This window comes from Antedon mediterranea, chromosome 9 (assembly GCF_964355755.1).
Source record: "Antedon mediterranea chromosome 9, ecAntMedi1.1, whole genome shotgun sequence".
Classification (NCBI taxonomy): Eukaryota; Metazoa; Echinodermata; class Crinoidea; order Comatulida; family Antedonidae; genus Antedon; species Antedon mediterranea.
In genome coordinates this window covers 24,164,680-24,182,050 of record NC_092678.1, presented here as the reverse complement: position 1 = coordinate 24,182,050, position 17,371 = coordinate 24,164,680, and the positions used below count along the sequence as shown (strand labels likewise).

The following is a 17,371-nucleotide window of genomic DNA, read 5'->3' as shown; positions in this document are numbered from 1 at the left end:
TACGGACAATACTTGTATTTGTTTATCATGCAACATCAATTTTTATACATTTCCTAATAGTAAAAGTACACCTTAATGGACCACATGTTATGCAAATAGCTAATCAGTAAATAGAATCAGTAGATAAAATAATACTTAATTCTATCTAAAAAAAATAATGATTTTGAAAATATGATGGTTTGGCAACTAAAAATAATACAGTTTAAGATTTTTAGGATAAAATATAATAATTCAAAATAATAAGTTAGAAAATTATTGTTTAAGATTAATTTTTGATGAATAAAAAATAATTTAAAATAATAAGTTTGAAAATGATTTTTTAAGATTAATTTCTGATGGATAAAATATAATAATTCAAAATAATAAGTTTGAAAATGATTTTTTAAGATTAATTTCTGATGGGTAAAATATAATATGTTAGAAAATTAAGTTTTTTATGGCAGTCATTGTTCTACAACAAATGTGTGATATTTATACACAACAGTGTAGAATCCAAATACGGCCTATTGCTTTTACAGAATATTCTTACACTACAAATGATTAAAACATGTTTTAATCACCACGGATTCTAAATCAAATTAGTCTTTGTTAACATAGAATTACAAAAAATATATGTTCTATAATTTGGCAAGATCAGTCTGTTATCTTACAAGTAATGGTGAAATTCTACAGCAGTTAAAAGTAAAGCTACCAACATAAGCAGCAGTCGATGCATTGCAGTTTAAACACAAACGGCAAAGAATTTTAAAATTTGTTGGAAAAAAATATTTACAAGTTAGAGTTATTAACTAAGATTATATATTTGGTATAATTTGAACATTTCTAGCAAAACTTTTATTGAATAAATAACAGTGTTTTTTTCAAAATTACTATAACGTAGCTAGAATAATGCGTGATAAATTACTATAACGTAGCTAGAATAATGCGTGATAAATTCGGAACCAGTTTTTTTCTAAACGATAACACGTGATAGCTTTAAACGCATGGGATTCAAATGGGAAATAAGTACTATCAATTTTAAATATTTTTTTACTCAACTGTGATACGACCTGGTGAACTATGACATTTCTTGAATTCCCACTTACAGACAAAGTATTTTTAATTATTATTCTCGACGAATTTAATTTCTGATTTTAGCTACACTAACTTTATACTTGAAATACATAGTATCTTTTTTTAAATTTTCTTTTTTAAGGACAAAACTTTATATATGTGAAAGTTGAAGATTAAACACAGCTAGGTTATATAGCAAATTACACAAGACCGTCCTCATCGTCTCCGAATGAGCCATCGTCGACTTGCTGAGCTGCGGTGCTGGACTTATCATTAGCCACGGTAGAAGCAATTAACGCCGCCGCTGTTGCGTTCGTGAATTGTTGAAACAGAGCGTCATCATTGTCTTCATCATCGTCACTCTCGCTAAACCCAATACCGACATAATCACTGAAATCATCGTCGTAATCGCTAGTGTCGTAATAATCATCCGACCAACCGTAATACAAAAACCAAAGGTCGTCGTCTTCACTCTCCCAGTCGAACAACATGTTCTCGCGTTCTTCCAAGAAATCCCACAAGCTGATCGTATCAAGGACTCTGCTACCGTGGTTATTGCGGCCACGTCTCGCGGCTGTCGCAGGATCCTCTTTCCTGCCATCTTCGTATTCGTGCAAGTAGAAACAATTGCCACTGAATGGACAGCTTCCCTTTCCCTTGTTGAAGTACTTGCAATGTTTATTTCTGTTATAAATAAAAATAAATGAAATTTTAAATTAAATTTGAAAAAACAGAAATGGCAAACAAGAACATAGTAACAGCCTCATTTCTTAAACTTACCCTAAAACAGACTTATACTTGTCAATAATTTTCTTTTTCTCTTCAGGATCTTCTACCCAATAATCACTTGGAGTTACAAAATTAGATGAGATTCTACACGTTGGACAGCCTCTGAAAGAGGAAAGATAATAAGAAATAAAATTAGATTAAACTTCAAAGAGCATGTTTTCAACCTATGGTTGGAGAACTTTTGCTGTGGCAGTCCCAACAGTGTGCAATATCAATTTGACAGTGTGCTAATAACGAACTCTTTAAGATCCAGGTGAAGACTTTCCAACAACCTTTTTCATTTATTCATATATATTGTCGATTTCCTGTTTATTTACTTCAATTATGTACAGTGCACTGAGATCTTACTTATAAGCATTAGGTTATAAACGAATCAACCATTATTGTTATATCAATATACAGTAAACTGTAATGCATACAAAGCAACTATCAAGACATGTTTACCAAACCAAAGGTTAACTACAGATAACATTCATTAATGAGTAAACTAAAGCTCTGTCTACACTATCAAATGTGACAAAAGAATGTGATGTGCCCATATATGGAGATGATGATGTCATATCACTACCATATTTGAGCATATCACTACCATATATGGGCACATCACATTTTTTGTCACATAAACTTTGATAGTGTAGACATAGCTCTTAAGCTAATGTTCTGAACAATGAATATCAGTGTTTTGAGACCAAAATGTTTGATTCTAATCATAGGACAAACAGCCCAACTGACACTCACCTGACCACCTTCTTCTCATAGTGTTTCGCACTTCTCCATTTTCTTATACAACTTAGACAATACGGGTGTTTACAGTCAGACAATATACCAAACTTTCTTTCTTTTGCGTTTGTTTTTTCTAGTATGATTTCCATGCATATACCACACACTACGTCCTTACTGCGCTGAAATGCAAACGCCTTTTCCATTTCTTCTTCATGGCCAGCAATACAATCCTATTGTAAAAGAAACCGGTATTAACAAGATTGTTAAGGCATAGAAATATTACACTATATGGTATATGGATAAGAAGAAGATTGTTCCTACAAAACAAGACATTTTTTCATTAAAAAAAAGGTTTAAATTTCATTTAATTTCAACGTCATTTGATAGAGGTAAAATCTCATTGGCCATGAGGTGAACATGATAACATCAAATGGTGTTACCTTAATATGCTCTTTATTGAGATCTGGTTGATCCGGATGTAGGCATGGTTGTCGGCAATACTCGCATAGATCTCCATGTGTATATGGGCACATGTCATTATCTGGACAATACCCTTGTAATAGAAATGGGCATAGAAGTTGTTTGAATTCCTTAATAGCCACAGACTTGTCAAGGTAAACAACTTTAGAATTGACATCAACACCAGAAGAGGCTGCAGCACTGTATGATGGGGGAACTACAAAAACAAGAATGGCAAATATTCATGAGAATCAAATAGTAGTTAGTTGACAGCGAGTGTGTCATGAACAGATGAGAGAGGCCTTAAAGTGGCTGCACTGACCCTTAGGGAGAAACATGTAGTGTAGAAACTACAGTAGTTACAAAGTGTAACATCCGAGTCCACAGCGCCATGATACATTCGTTGGAATTCGGCGCTATACAAGAACTCGTATATTATTATTAGATACCAAATTGAAATTGTCCACTGTAAGTAAAAGTATGAAACTTGTTTTGCATTCTGTTTAGTTTGTGGCTTGTTTTGATTGATTTTATTCCATTTTTTGTCCTTCTAGATTTCTGTATTCATTCAATTTTTTTAATATTAATATTAATACAGTAACAAAATATCAATTGTTAAACATTAGCTTTATCTACATTTACCATTGCCTTGGTATGGCATGCCTGGTACAAACTCCGCCGCTCCTATATAATCTTCCATCTTCATTGAGCTAAACAATGATGACACATTCTCTGCTTCTTTTGTACTGCTGCCCTCTCCCTTTTTACTTAATATGGTCATCTTAGAGGACTTATCATCCAGCTTTGATGTTGATGGTGGCATATGGAAAGTTGATGCCAGTTCAATGTCATGATCAAACCTATTTGGTGAAGTGAAGAGTAAATATAGAGTTGAAAATAATGGTGCTAGGTCAAAATGAAAGTGGATGACTTGTAATTAGAGGGAGGGGTCTGATACGATCTACCAGCCTCTTATGCCACATCATTAAATTGAGGTGGTGCAACGGTGAGGTGGTTAAAAAGGCTGAAATTCAGCCTCAACTTATTTCAACATCATACAAATTTAGTGGAAAACAGGGAATATTTTCATTAATAACATTTTTATTAGGGATTATTGCTGATAAATCTGAAGTTGAATGAAAACACAGTTTCCAATTCCAATTTGTTTTACACTGGCCAGAATGTTCACTGGAGGAAGAGGGAGAAAGAAAATATTGAGAGAAAGAACAGTTATAAATGATGAATGAATGAATTAACAATACCTGCACTTATCTCCATACATACATCTGCCTTCTAAGAAGTATACACAGACAGTAGACGGCTTGTTGGATGTGTCATGTGAATATTTACAGTTGGATCCATGATTACATTTACCATTTAAAAAGAACCTACAAATCAATATTATAGAGATTGACAGTAAAGCTCTGTCTACACTATCAAATTTTATGTGACAACAAATGTGATGTTACCATTATATGGATATGATGATGTCATATACTACAATTTTTGGGAATATCACTACCATTAGGCACATCATCATCAAATCTTTTTTTCTTTGTCTGGTTTTTAGAAAGTAAGGGACATTTTTTTATTAGAGTTTTCAAAAGTTTATATTTTGGGATCGAGTTGATAAAGTAAACCTGAAAGAAAATGATATTTAGGCCTATTTATTATAAATTATATTAGATAGTTAGTAATGCACTTGTCAATTGTATGACCCACTATACGACCCCGGGAGAGGTGCGTCATTTGTCCGATGTGCGTCATACTTTTGAATACCATGACGCACACGTGCGTCAAAAAGGTGACTTACCTTTAGGTGACCATGACGTACCCATTTTGACGCACTGTGACCATGTTGTTTATGATATGGTGGGTGGTAAAGTGACGGACATTGACACACCTTGTTCATTGATGTGACGTACCATCTAGGTTTTTTGACGCACCCCTGTGTCAGTAATTATTTTTAAATGACGCACCCATGACACACCTCTCCCGGGGGTCGTATAGTGGGTCATACAATTGACAAGTGCATAATATTTGTTTAATAAATTATGTTTATTTCTATGAATTGATGTTTATTTTAACTTAATGTGACTGAACAAATTTACAATTTCACAGGATGTTCTTCAATAATAGTTTATTTATGAATGAACGCACAATGCAATTGTTAATTCTGAGTGATGTCTGTGTATAGAAAACCATGGCTTTCTTAAATAATAAAAAAAATGTAATCAATTTTCTAACGAAAGCAAATAAATCGGAAAATCAACAAGACATTCACACTTTGTTTATTTAAAGCAAGATCTACATTTTCTGTAGAAAAAAATAAATTAGACATACATAGCCTCTAGCCTACCTTATTTAGTAAACTAATAAATATGTTATGCGCGATTTGAACGATTTGCGCAATTTGAAATTGCGCAAAAAAAATCCTTGCGCAATTTGAATTGAAACATGTGTTTCAAATTGCGCAAGCAACGTATTAAATTGCGCAAGTAATCTGCAAATTGCGCAAGGTTTTTCGACAGATTGTGAAATCATGCACACCCATATTTATATAGTAATTTCTAAGAATGATTCAAAATTAAAGATAAATATCGCATTTCCTTATTTTAGTAGTGCAAATATTGTTATAAGTTAGCATACCGTCGAAGAACCGACGAAGGAAAACGAAGCGGTGGTGTTCCACCAGGCGGGCGCGGCGCGGGCGGTCGGCTATACTACTCTAGCCTAGCTAGGGTCTGGACTACTGATACTGACTAGGTTACATGGCCTAGCGTATTAAACTAATATTAAAAACTTAAAAAGTGAGTATTAAACATTATCTTCATTGAAATGGTCTTATTTATATAATAAAATACTAAATTTTAAACTCCTCTGCCTAGGCCTAGCCATGTATGGGAAAATTTACAGTTCGTTTTCAAATTGCGCAAAGGTGTCATATTGCGCAAGAACTATCTTGCGCAATTTACAAATTGTGCAGCGCAATTTAAAATCGCGCAAAGATTTTCTTGCGCAATTTGAAATTGCGCAAGTTGATTGCGCAATTTGAAATTGCGCAAAAAAATCCTTGCGCAATTTTAAATTGCGCAAGAATTCTTTGCGCAATTTCAAATTGCGCAAGGATTTTTTTGCGCAATTTTAAATTGCGCAAATCGTTCAAATCGCGCATAACAAATACACTAGAGACGTATGCCTAGTTTAGGCCTTTATTTATACATACAATATAGGCCTTAGCTAAGCCTCTTCACACAGAACAAGTCAAAATTGAGTTAAATATATTAATAATTAATATAAGGCCTAGGCCTAGGGCCTAGAGGCCTATTATTATTATTTTATTATTAATAATAATATTATTTTTCTTTCTTACCGACAAGGAATTTTTCTGTAGTTTATGCCAACAGCAGTAGCCATACTGAATTACAAACTGCCTTCCAGCTAGCTGGTCCAAAGATAAACACGTTTTGCTAGCAGCACTTCAGCCTAGGCCGGGTGGTTCAGACGTCTACTACTAGGCCTACACCTGCCGCGCTGGCTGCTGCCTCTGCGTTGCAACCAGATCCAGGGTAACCAAAAAAGAGCAGCCTGGCGTGACTGGTCCTGGCTGTACCTGAATTGCAACTGTCAAAAACGTTTACCCGCCAATTTCAGAATGACAGTACACCATAACATCACCTGTATGCACCAGTGGTTGATACACATAAATAACAGTTTAAAGTATGTACACACCAGGCGTCCTGTTGATTAAAAATGTAAGCCCAAAAACGAAAAAAGGTATACGAAACAATCAGACGACCATTTTCAATCTGTTAGAGAGCGCTGTTAGATAATTTACATCTAACCAATAAAATTGCCTTGACTAACAATAATGTATTTCGATTGGCTTAACTGTTTGACGTGTTTTAATTAGGTCAAAAGTCAAAGGGTAATTCAAAACAACAACACATTCTTTGCTGGCCAAGCCCAGATTTCTCCTTTGAATTGTGAGTTTTTCTTTCTAAATACAAACTATATTTCTTATTAGAAAAATGATGTATTGACTTCATGTTGTTCTACTTGTCTAGATTATAACAAAATGTGAATTATAATTTAAAAACATAAAATATTACATACAAACTAGGCCTATGCTAGGCCTAGGCCTAGCTAGGCCTAGCCCTATTTCATAATATAAATTTTATTTTTATTAGTTTAACAGTAACATAATACTGTAGATAGGTGGTGGCCCCTAGAGCCCTAGGGTGGGTAGGTAGGTAGGTAGCAGCTAAGCTATGCTAATCCCAATCCATGATAATGAAAACTACTACTAGTACTACTAGTCTAGCTAGTAGATGATGTTGAGGAATCGTGATTTATACAATAACTAACATAATTTAATAATATATTATTATTATTATATTAATTATTACCGTATTAATATAATAATGATTTATCAAAATAATTCAATTATTAATTTTGATGGTAATTAATAAATTAAAACTCTATTTGTTTTCTGTCAGGATCACCATGGCAAAATATCAAAAGCTGATTGATGTATCTGCAATGTGCATTTGCATAATCCTGCTAATAACACAAGCTGTTCTGCTTAATGTTTTCTGTATTAATTACTGCAGTAACTCTGGCAAACGTCTAGGTTCGTTGGAGGGCAAGCTTTGGTTCATAGGCGATTCCTTGGTTTTAATTTTATGGATTTTTGGTTTTTACAAAGCATATGTACACTTCTCAAAGGAAAAAAGAGACAAGGATGAGACTGATTATGGTGTTAAGATTGACTGGAAGAAAGCAGTAAAACTAGCGATGGCTGAGTTACCATTGGCTTATGCAGCATGGCTTGCGTATGCAGTGATTATCGTCTTCAAGATTGTTATCATGTTTGATGAATTTGCTGAGGGACTGAAAGACAAAGGATTTTATTCGTCAACTTCATTGAAAATAATCCTATCTTTGTCCGGGCCGATCTTTCTATGTCTCGTTTATGGACATCATCGAGAACGGAATAGCGATTACAAAAGCAGATTGGACAGGGTGGCGCTCCACTCCGCGTTTGGAATTCTTGATAGCTTGATCCTGCTCAACAATCTATTCGTCGAGGACACTAGACTTGTACTTGTGTATGGATTAGATAAAACTATCAAAGCATTCACTTGTATCAACTACTTACTACCGGTCCTGTCGCTGCTTTTATTAAGGATCCTGACACAACAGAAATACAAGAAGTTTAAGAGTGTTAACTTTGTTGTAGTAGTGTCAAGTGTGCAGACGTTTCTTGTTGATATCCCTCTGTTTGGTATCCGTTTATATCTGTGGCTTCATCATGATGTTGACATCTCCATCTTCATCACCAAGAACCTGATGTCGTTTGTAAACGCCGGCGTCGATATGGCGGGCGTTATTGCATCCGTGTCAGGAGCGCCACCAGAAGACGATGAATGCGAGATGGAGGCGCTAGAGTTGTCGCAAACAACGAAAGACGTTCCTATTAGTGAAGCCGCCACATTGCCTATGAAATAACTTAATACAATTATATACCCTTATTTATTTTCTTTTTCCGTGTTGTTTTTATCTAATCTTTGTTTAGGCATGTCTGTCACAAGCTTTTTGCTTTTTTGATCATGCCTTCTTCAATCATATTACCTTTCTTTACACCATTTTGTTGACTGTTTTATTTTGAAGAAAATAAATGTTACTTACTTTGAACCCTATACTCTACTAATAAATATCAAAATACAATTAGAAATGTGCCCAAATATGGTCGTGACATTCTCAAATATGGTAGTGACATTCTCAAATATGGTAGTGATATGACATCATCATGTCAATATATGGGCACATATAAATAAAGTTTGATAGTGTAGACAGAGCTTTAATTAACAATTTTATCGTTAAAAGAAATTTTAAGAACGTATTTGATTCAGATTACATGGTCAAGGGCAACCAATCAAATCTTAATACTTGTAACCTTTTGACCTGGATACAATTTTCCAAAAAAGGCTTTCAATTCATGGTGTTTGCTCATTTGTTGTTTTTTTTACTTAAGTTATTTGTAATATATTTTCTATACTAAGTATTTTAAAATATTGGTCATATTATATTTTTGTATTCATTAACTTTTTTTGATAAATTTCTAAACTGTGCCTGTTGGAGCATAAATGTTAGTGTACTACCAACTGTTTTAACTTAAATTTAGTAATTAATTTTAGTACTGTTAAGCTTTGTCTACACTATCAAACTTTATGTGTCAAAAAAATGTGATGTGCTCATATATGGACATGATGATGTCATATCACTACCATTTTTAAGCATAGAACTACCATATATGGGCACATCAAACTTTTTTGACACATAAAGTTTGATAGTGTAGACAAGGCTTTACTTAGTGTAAAGGGACTTGTAAAGTGTAACTATTTTAAGTATAGATGCTGTAGTCAAGTACACTGTTTGTTTACTGTAGATTAAGCCTGGTTATACTGTACTTTGAAATGTGTTGTTATCTCAAACTCTAACCTATTTACGTGTACTTTTAAGTTCTATGCAAGTGCTCTTACATTAGTATTATAAATTCATTTGTTTTTAAAACATTTAATTAATTTTAACAGTAATGTACTTACACATACTATCTGGAGGAAGAGTACTGATAAAGTTAAAGTGAATTATTATTTTTTTATTTTTAAATTAAAGTGACAAAAGTATAATTTCGGTGCTTTCAACACTTTTTAACTCATTTTTAATTTATAAAATTTGTTGAATTTTTTAGACATATTTATTGCTATTTTTTATGTATTTTTGTAGGACTTGAAATGATGAATCAGTTTTATGACATTTTATATAAGAATGTAAAACTTCTCCAACACTAAATTTAAATGTAATAAAACAAAATGGAATTAAACAAAATGAGAATAAACACTAAAATAATATGGATCAGGGAAAAATTTCATTTTAAAATTTTGTTTAGCAATATTGCGAATCAAACTGATTTTTTAGTCGAGAATCATAGTTTTCTATCGTATTTTTTGCTACACAATTGTAGAAATGTGTAGCAAGAAGGTTATTTTGTATAGCTTTTTGCTATGCTACACTGGCGAAATTATTCCTTGTGGATATATAACTATTTATATCCAAAATAAAACAAGGAAGATTAATATAAAAGAAATAAATAAGAAAAAAGGAAATTGTAAGAATTTGGAATTGCTGTATACTTGCGTGTTGTGAATTGACTATTTATTGTTGTAACTGATAAGTTTGATTGCTAAATAAAATAAATGGCATTTGTTTTAAAATTCTTCTTTCTTCTCTGTTTATAGAGTTATAAATAATGAATAATAATTCACAGAAATACAAATATATAGAATTGATTCGATTTAGTCACTTTAGTGTACAATATATTCATATGATTATGAAATAAAAATATTTAAAAAATAAACTGTAATAATTTATTTTTTAAAAAAAACATTAGTTACAAAAAAGTAAAAGTAAACACTGGAATAAATGAATCTAAAAAAAATATTTTAAACATGAAAGAAAAAAAAGAAGTGCCGAAACCCGGGAATATTCAGAACCATAGTAGGTTCTCCGGAATTGAACCAGGGACCTTTAGATCTTCAGTCTAACGCTCTCCCAACTGAGCTATTTCGGCACATGAATGAACAAGCAGTTAATAAGCGAATAATCGCTTCCACGGCACAAAAGGTCACCGCGTGTTCATTGAAGCGTGCAATTACATAATGCATAGGTGTGTTCGATTGGTATGTTGCTGTACGTTAGAGATTAATAGTAGGAAATTGTAATGAAATAATTAATCGAATAAGCATATTCATTTTTACAAATTTTGTTTTATTTTCTTATATACACTACAAAAAAATGTCATTGGCTTACTAACATTATATTTTTAAGACAGATGTTTAATTAAAAGAACAAAAAGAAAGAACATTTTTTTTAACAGTTCGTCCAGCAGTCGGCAATTAATAACATAGGATTTGAATCCTGATCGACAAAAAATGTGTATTTTGGTAGGCTTTATACTTTATTGTAAGACAATGATAAAATATTTTGAAATTCAATTCAATTAGTACAAACGATTGACTAGGCCTGTATAGTTAGAAGACACGAGCTTCAGAAGCGGCGTTCAAAGGATAAGAAGACATGTACGCGTTACGCGCGCGTCGACTTTTCGTGTTAACATTTTTTAGCCTTCTCTGCTGGTCGTAAAAAAGTACAAAAGAAGCCGGGGTTAAAACAATACACCACCCTATTTATATTTGATCGTAAATATAGTTCTTTTATATTCCTATTTATATATTATAAAGATGCATTGATTGTTCGTAATACGTTGTCTAAATTGTCTTCATCGTCATTTTTATGTTTCTTTTTCTTGTCTTGTGCTCTTCTGTGAATATGTGTGTTGGTTCTTTCTTCGTTTGGTGCTTTGCATGTATGCACGTCCACCGTTTCTGTGCATTCTTTACAGCGCACGTAGCAACACCAGTGAAATTTGCACTCGCATTTCGACGTGCGTGTCACCCGTGCAGTATCGTAACCACGCCCACAACACATGATGTCACATCCGTCAGTTGATTTTGATGTTTTATTGCATGCGCGGCCTGCTGTTCCAAGCGAACCTGAAGAAATAAAAATTTAAATAATAAAATCATATTAAAAAGTATCAAAAATCAACAAAAGATGGCCGAAAAAATATAAAATAATCGGTAACATATTTGCTTTTTCTTACGGTACCTGTTTTCTGACTTTTAACACAATAATCAGGAGAGCTTTCAAAGTATATCAAGTCGGACTTTGACGGCTGCTTATGGTTCTTGTTGACAACTATTAGTCCGGCGCTATCTTGGTTCATCACCATTTTACTGGCACTGTCATAGCGCCTCTTCAAAATGTCACCAACTCTACGAAATTCAGCCATCGCCAACCAACAGGTTCGTATGTTACAAGCACCACTGACTCCATGACATTTACACTGGAGCTTCATTGCACGTGAAACCGCCTGAAGAAGACAAAAAAAAACATAGATTAAAAATAATTGACTATTATCATAATATCAATTTCATCAATTTTAATTTAATGAGGCCAGCTCAACAACTTAAAGTAAGTCAACAATCGCCATGAAGAGACACTGATGAAATACACCGGTACGCGCGCGCATAAGTACCATTTTTCTTAGCCTGTGAACCCACCCCGCCACTAAAGTATCTGAAGACGTAAAAACTTACTCTTCGCCCCGCCCTGTTGTTATGAATATTCATAAGTGCCTTTGCGTCACTTTGTTTCTTTTCTTTTGCATCCACAAATTGTTTAGTGAATTCCGATGCATATCCAACATTGTCGCTACATCCTCCCCACTCGAAATCTCCATAATCATCCTGGTCAGTTCCTCGTTTGCTTGGATCGCATGCGCAGTCGAGAAGATCACCTTTACTGCATGATCGCGTTATTGAATGCACAACACCTGCAGATGAGATGGAGTAGACAAAGGCCGCTTCCCTGCTACCGGCTGAAAAATACAATTTAAATTTTATAAATTACGATAACTATAAAACTCAACATAAACCTAACAAACACAAAGTCGACGCGCGCGTACATAATATTTGACCGTTAATTGGACGCAGCGCAGCGTCATTTTTCTCGTGTCGTGGTGGCATTAGGCCTATATTTAAGGACTCTCTATGATGGATGAGTCACGTGACATGTATGCCTAAATCTAAACAGAAGGGTACATTGTTTAACATCTTTGAAGACAGATCATGCTAATTAAAATATATCAGTAATCACAATTGCACCATTTGTAACTCCGTCAACCTAGAAACAAAAACTCAATTTATTAGGCCCTGAACTGGCATCGATCTTGCCAGGTCGTACTGCGGCTTACCTTGGGTTAAATACATATCGTTTATATTCTATGAATTCATTTGTTTTCTTTTATTTAGCCATCAATTGCTTTTTAACTGTTTTTTTTTGTTTTGCCAACATTTCAGTAATTGTTTCAGCAACATCTGAAATCTTTGGTCCTTGGATTATAAGCGATTTAATCAGTTAAAATATAAACAACTATTGTAACATTTTAAAACCGTACCAAAGAGTATAAACAAGATTCTTCAAACGCTTATACACTATGCCATATTTGCCCTATTTTTGTCGAGTCGATCGCATTCAATAGAAAGCCCATGGGATTGATGGTTTGTAAAAATAATTATATAGGTTTTTTTGTTATTTTTCAGTTCACGACTGCCACCAGAGCAGAATATTGTTTTCATAAGAAATTCTTCTCGTAGAACCTAACCTAGTTAGAGAAAGAAGGATACATTCACCACTATACCTATAGTATATAGTTTGTATAATATACACAGTGTTTATTTTTACTGTAAAATAATACGCTATCGCAAATCTGGCTTTTATTTTTCCTAGACTGGCGTGTTAAGATCCTGTTGGCATGCTGAAATCTAGGATATACATATTACGAATTGATGTTCTTTAATTGGTCTTTGACGAAACATTTAGACTGCTGATTTTTCAAATATAGCATAAAATATTTTTTAAGTTGAAATAAAATATTCTTTAAATTTATCTAATCTAAGTTAGGCTTACACATGTTGAGTGCGGATTCGGCGTTCAAACGTCTACTACGTGCGTAACTTTATTACGCGTTCAGCTAGTTCAACGCAGCGCTCAATAAGTACGTTGTCAAAGGATGATGGATTACTGCTTTTGTTATGCGGGTATAATATATATTAAATGTAACCACAGGCAAAAGTATGGTCTCCCACAAAGCGCGTGTTTGGTTAGATACAATACACCTCGATTGATATTAAAATCATAATTGTATTGCTAGCGGTCGAAAAATAATATTACACTACAACCTAAAATGTTTACAGTTATTTTAGACATTGATGCGACTCGATTACAGTTCATGATTGAACTTTAAACTGAATTTAGCTACATTCATTTAACGAATTGTTTTACCATTATTAATTTGCAGATAATAAAATAATTTAAAATGTCGTTTCATTTGTTTCTTTTTCTTACTTTTTAACATGACTTTTCCAAAGACCGTGGTATCTCCATTAATTGTTGAACAGTTCCAGCGGCTGTTTCCAAATTGGTTCTGACATTCTTCAACACCGACTTTAGCGCCCCCTCCCAGACTGATCATTACGTCTGGGTTAGCTCGACAAAGTTGCCTCTGTTTTCCAACAAGGCCTGGTATATTTTCACATAATATTCGAGAGCCGACGCTGCTTAGTTGTGCCACATACCTAAAATATAATAAATAATATTATATATTTAATAGTTCATAATTTTTAAAAACAATGTTTTAGAAACACATCAGAATTAACGAGCGTAAAATCCTTCCCATATCACCAGTATTTGGATGCGCGCGTACAAGTTCTGATGCCACTGACAGCGATATCAATGCAATATATTATAGAGTATCGGTAAAAAAAGGTTTAAGAATTAATTGGGGTCAATCTCATAAATGATCTTTTCAAATAAATACATTTTTCTTCAAATGAGTTACAAGCATCATTAGAATGATTTGTGGTGCTTTGTTCGTGCTTAGTGGATACTTACAGAAAACAAACAATAAACTGGGTCGACACACCTTGCTCCTCAGGAGGTAACACCATCCGTCATTGGATGCGGCGGTACTTTTATTTTAACCAAAATTGTCTTATCTTGATTATGAGAATAATTTAAAGGATAATTTAATGTTTTCATCAAGATAAGGCAAGGAATAAACAGGCTAAAGTAACAATAATAAACGAAGACTGAAGAAGCAAAAGCAACGAGTTGTTACGCAATATTGAAACTTCTCAACTTGTATCGCAATTTCAAAGTTAATTTTTATTGTAAAAAGTACCATTGGTTTTAATATAAAATAATTATAAGGGCCTAGGGCTCTGTCTCACACTATCAAACTTTATGTGACACACAAAATGTGATGTGCCCATATAAGGACATGATGATGTCATCACTACCATATTTGGGTATATCACTACCATGTTTAGGCACCTCACACATTTTTGTCAAACTAGTTTGAAAATGTAGACAGAGCTTTAGAGTTGATAAAAAATATCATTAAATACCTAACCACATGATATTTGACTGATATCAACAAGCACACGATCCTTGTTGGTAATTTAAACTTGTCACAATGACGAGTGACAATAGCCATATAAAGTGACATATTGATGTAAGAATGATCAGACACTTTCTATGTGGTCCATGTTATGAGAATGTCATTCTTCAGTTTCTAATGTTCTGAACTTCTACAATTAAGAGATGATTGAAAGGTATGGTACTTGAACACTACTGAAAACAACACGACTTTAAAACCAGACAACGTAACATAATGTGCACATAGGGACGTGTAGGTACGTATGATCATTCATAAAAATACGTACAGTACTAGAAACACGATATCAGTGCGCAGTGCGCACGTTCAACTGCGTGTAAGGTCGGTTGTTTGCACTACTTTAAATGCGTGTCTCTTTTCGTGAACTTTCTATCAAATAAACCTATATTAATTTTGGAGTGCGCAATATTTATGAAAAGGTTGTTTGTTTTGTTTTGTTTGTTGCGGCATAAACGAGTTTTGGTAAAATATTTGCAAACAATTAAAGTCAATAATAAATTACACGTTTCCAATTTTTAACAAGCCCATGAATAAATTGAAGAGTTTAATGAATGATTGTAGATGAATGAATTCGATCGACCACTCCTAACCTGCTCTATTTACATAGCCTATGTTACTACGGGATGTGTTTATAGATCTTTAACAACTTATAACTGAAGCAAAATAGAAAATTAGGACGAACAGTTTACGAAGAACATGCAAGCGATTTGTAAAAAAACCCCAAAACTTTTTACTTTTTTAACCAAAAACCTCTCAATATTACAACCTTATTGCCAATGTTTCTATAAATTTAAGATTAGGCCTAAGGAGAAAAAAGATTTTAAGTACTAGGCCTACTTACCACCACATCGATGCTGTCTCAGACGGAAGCGTAAACACTATCAAAGAAAATGTTAAAAATATCCTTATAAATTCCATTATGATCCTATATCCAAAGTAAATAATAAAAGTATATATAATTCCTATACGATATTTTCCACAGAACACGGGTATGGTTGGACTACTAAATAACTCTGTCCAATGACACCTTACTAAGAAGCAAATAAGACTCATTACGTCACACCACTTGAAGCTGTCATTGGCTGCTTATGTATCTAAAGGCACCGTTTCTGAGTATTTGGGCCTACCCCTGCACATCCTATCAACAACACGAGTGCCAATTAGAATCAGGAAAATTGACTTTACTTCTTAACTAAATAAGAAGTATTTCGGAATAATTTAAATCAAGGCCTTAAAACTAAAAATATATATTAAAAAAAAAAGTAAAACTCTGTTGGTGGGAGACGAGTCATCTAAAGTTGCATAAAAGTTGTTAAAACTTAGGACATTGGCCAAGTCTAAAAAAAAAACAAGCAAAACCGCGTTCTAAATAAAAACTTGTTTTCAAAATAAGATTTTATTTTTTATCCACTTACCGAGTACGTTAATCATCGCGACAATTTGTATCAACTTTGTTTACAAACTTTCTATTACTTCACCTTTCCGTCTGCTACGAGTTTATCCCTAATCATTAATCCGTCAGCAAACTCTCTACGTGTTCAAATGGTTACCCTCAATCCGTCAACACCTCCTTTGCGTTCACAGATAGTTCATGTCTAACGCATAAACACTGAAACTCTCGTTTTAACGATAATTTCCTTATTATATTGGTAACACGAATGTGACGCGCGCGTACGACATTATTATCATAGTATGTACGCGCACGTATAATATTATAAATGTTTTCGTTACGCTTGGGTGATTCAGAGGCGCTCAATCTATCACCACGTTCTATTCATGCGGAGTTCATTTCTCTCTAGCCTAAACATTGATGGCATTCTCCTGACGGTCCAAACTTCATCAATAGATGATAGGTAACCATGGTTATTAAATGACAGCAACATCCATCGATGTTTTCTTTCTCAAACCATTCGTAAACTTTTAAGTACAGTCTCAATAACATCATCCGTCATTTTCACTCATTTATGTATGTATGTAGGTCTCTGACGTACTTCATCAATTTCGCATTGCATCAGTCTAGTTTCGACAATGTTTATTTTGTGTTAAGTATTTATTATACTTCCCATGGTTTAAATTAACGAAATTATTTCTTTTTTACCTTTAATTGTATGAATTATATTAAATAATGTTTACATTCGACCTTTTATTCATGTTACTGTTTAAAATAAAGGAAAAAGATTTAATGATTTCCTTTTTAATTATCTT

At 33.5% G+C, this 17,371-nt stretch overlaps 3 protein-coding genes across 3 annotated transcripts; 1 reads left to right on the top strand and 2 right to left on the bottom strand.

The window, feature by feature from the left end:
* Positions 1-348: 348 nt before the first annotated feature.
* Positions 349-6,772, bottom strand: LOC140059012 (probable E3 ubiquitin-protein ligase makorin-1). Its single transcript, XM_072104822.1, has 7 exons — positions 6,398-6,772; positions 4,287-4,412; positions 3,667-3,884; positions 3,006-3,241; positions 2,581-2,795; positions 1,834-1,944; positions 349-1,737 (listed from the first exon to the last, which is right to left on the bottom strand). Exons 1-7 carry the CDS (start codon positions 6,439-6,441, stop codon positions 1,254-1,256), a joined length of 1,434 nt encoding a protein of 477 aa, XP_071960923.1. The 5' UTR covers positions 6,442-6,772; the 3' UTR covers positions 349-1,253.
* Positions 6,773-6,959: 187 nt separating this feature from the next.
* On the top strand, positions 6,960-10,297 carry LOC140058636 (uncharacterized). Its single transcript, XM_072104327.1, has 2 exons — positions 6,960-7,010; positions 7,524-10,297. Exon 2 carries the CDS (start codon positions 7,531-7,533, stop codon positions 8,533-8,535), a length of 1,005 nt encoding a protein of 334 aa, XP_071960428.1. The 5' UTR covers positions 6,960-7,010; positions 7,524-7,530; the 3' UTR covers positions 8,536-10,297.
* Positions 10,298-11,146: 849 nt separating this feature from the next.
* Positions 11,147-16,142, bottom strand: LOC140059120 (protein Wnt-2b-A-like). The gene is made up of 5 exons (XM_072104961.1): positions 16,008-16,142; positions 14,056-14,285; positions 12,246-12,526; positions 11,755-12,019; positions 11,147-11,639 (listed from the first exon to the last, which is right to left on the bottom strand). Exons 1-5 carry the CDS (start codon positions 16,082-16,084, stop codon positions 11,320-11,322), a joined length of 1,173 nt encoding a protein of 390 aa, XP_071961062.1. The 5' UTR covers positions 16,085-16,142; the 3' UTR covers positions 11,147-11,319.
* Positions 16,143-17,371: the final 1,229 nt, after the last annotated feature.